This window comes from Aplysia californica, unplaced genomic scaffold (assembly GCF_000002075.1).
Source record: "Aplysia californica isolate F4 #8 unplaced genomic scaffold, AplCal3.0 scaffold01001, whole genome shotgun sequence".
Classification (NCBI taxonomy): Eukaryota; Metazoa; Mollusca; class Gastropoda; order Aplysiida; family Aplysiidae; genus Aplysia; species Aplysia californica.
The window spans coordinates 1-1,261 of record NW_004798271.1 but is presented as its reverse complement, the minus strand read 5'-3'; the positions used below and the strand labels follow the sequence as shown (position 1 = coordinate 1,261).

At 47.6% G+C, this 1,261-nt stretch overlaps 1 protein-coding gene across 1 annotated transcript; it reads left to right on the top strand.

Annotated features, from left to right (window-relative positions):
* Positions 1–411: 411 nt before the first annotated feature.
* LOC118478815 (synaptotagmin-10-like) lies at positions 412–582 on the top strand (the record flags this gene model as incomplete). Its single annotated transcript, XM_035973104.1, is given in 1 exon segment — positions 412–582. A coding segment is annotated over 1 exon segment (118 nt), but the record flags the coding sequence as incomplete, so codon positions are not given.
* Positions 583–1,261: the final 679 nt, after the last annotated feature.

The window sequence follows — 1,261 nt, the reverse complement described above, 5'->3', positions numbered from 1 at the left end:
TTGATATTATTGCTGTTAGACTGTTGATGATGACGACGATGATGATGGTAACAAACGTTTCTACTCCCTCTCCTCACCTTCCCACACATCCAACCCAACCTACTCTCGTCCAACCACACCCTTTCCTCTCACTCACACCTTCACCCCTCCGCCTCCCCAAACCTTCCCCCAACATCTCCCCCTCCCCCCACCCCCACCCCTTCCCCCACTACCCACATCCCCTAGGTGGGTGGTTGGCGGGTGCTCTGTTGTGGTGTTGCTCCTTCTTTCCTATCAAACACCTCAATCGTCCTAATCTCCCCTCCTTTTTTTGTTTGTTACTCTCTTGTAACACCTCTAATCTTCTGGCGCTCATATGACCTTATGTAGTTGAGAGCGCCGTAAAACCTATACTACAACTAAAACACCCCCAGGACCTGCAGCTGTCTCGTGAGTCCCGGCCCGTGCAGCCCAAGTCCTGCTCCATGTCCACCACGTCACGCTCGAGCATGCGCAGTGAGCAGTTCACGGACGACACCAGCAGCATCAGCGCCAAGAGCGACGCCAGTGTGGACAGTCTGGTCTTTGACGCTAACTTTGGTGAGTACGGTAATGTCTATCTATCTGTTTGTCCTAGTCGTTGACGCTAACTTTGGTGAGTACGGTAATGTCTGTCTAGATTATCTGTCTATGTGTCCTTCCTTGTCATTGACACTAACTTTGGTGAGTACGGTAATGTCTATCTATCTATATATCTGTCCTAGACTGTGACGCTAACTTTGGTGAGTACGGTAATGTCTATATATCTATCTATCTGTCCTAGACTGTGACGCTAACTTTGGTGAGTACGGTAATGTCTGTGTAGATTATCTGTCTATGTGTCCTTGTCATTGACACTAACTTTGGTGAGTACGGTAATGTCTATCTATCTATCTATCTATCTATCTATCTATCTATCTATCTATCTATCTATCTATCTGTGTGTCCTAGTCGATCACGCACACTTTGGTGAGTACGGTACAGTCTTGTTTTTTTACGCTAACTTTGGCTAGAAGGGTAATGTAGACAGTCTGGTGTTTGACGCTAACTTTGGTGAGTACGGTAATGTCTATCTATCTCTCCTATCTCTCTGTCTATCTGTCTTACTCTTGGACGCTAACCTTGGTGAGTCCAGTGCGATGTCAGAGAGGCAGCAGATGGATAATCTGTTTAGGTTATCTACTCCCTGCCACTTCTAATGACCCCACCTCCCCCACCCCATCTCACTCACCCCCCACCTCTC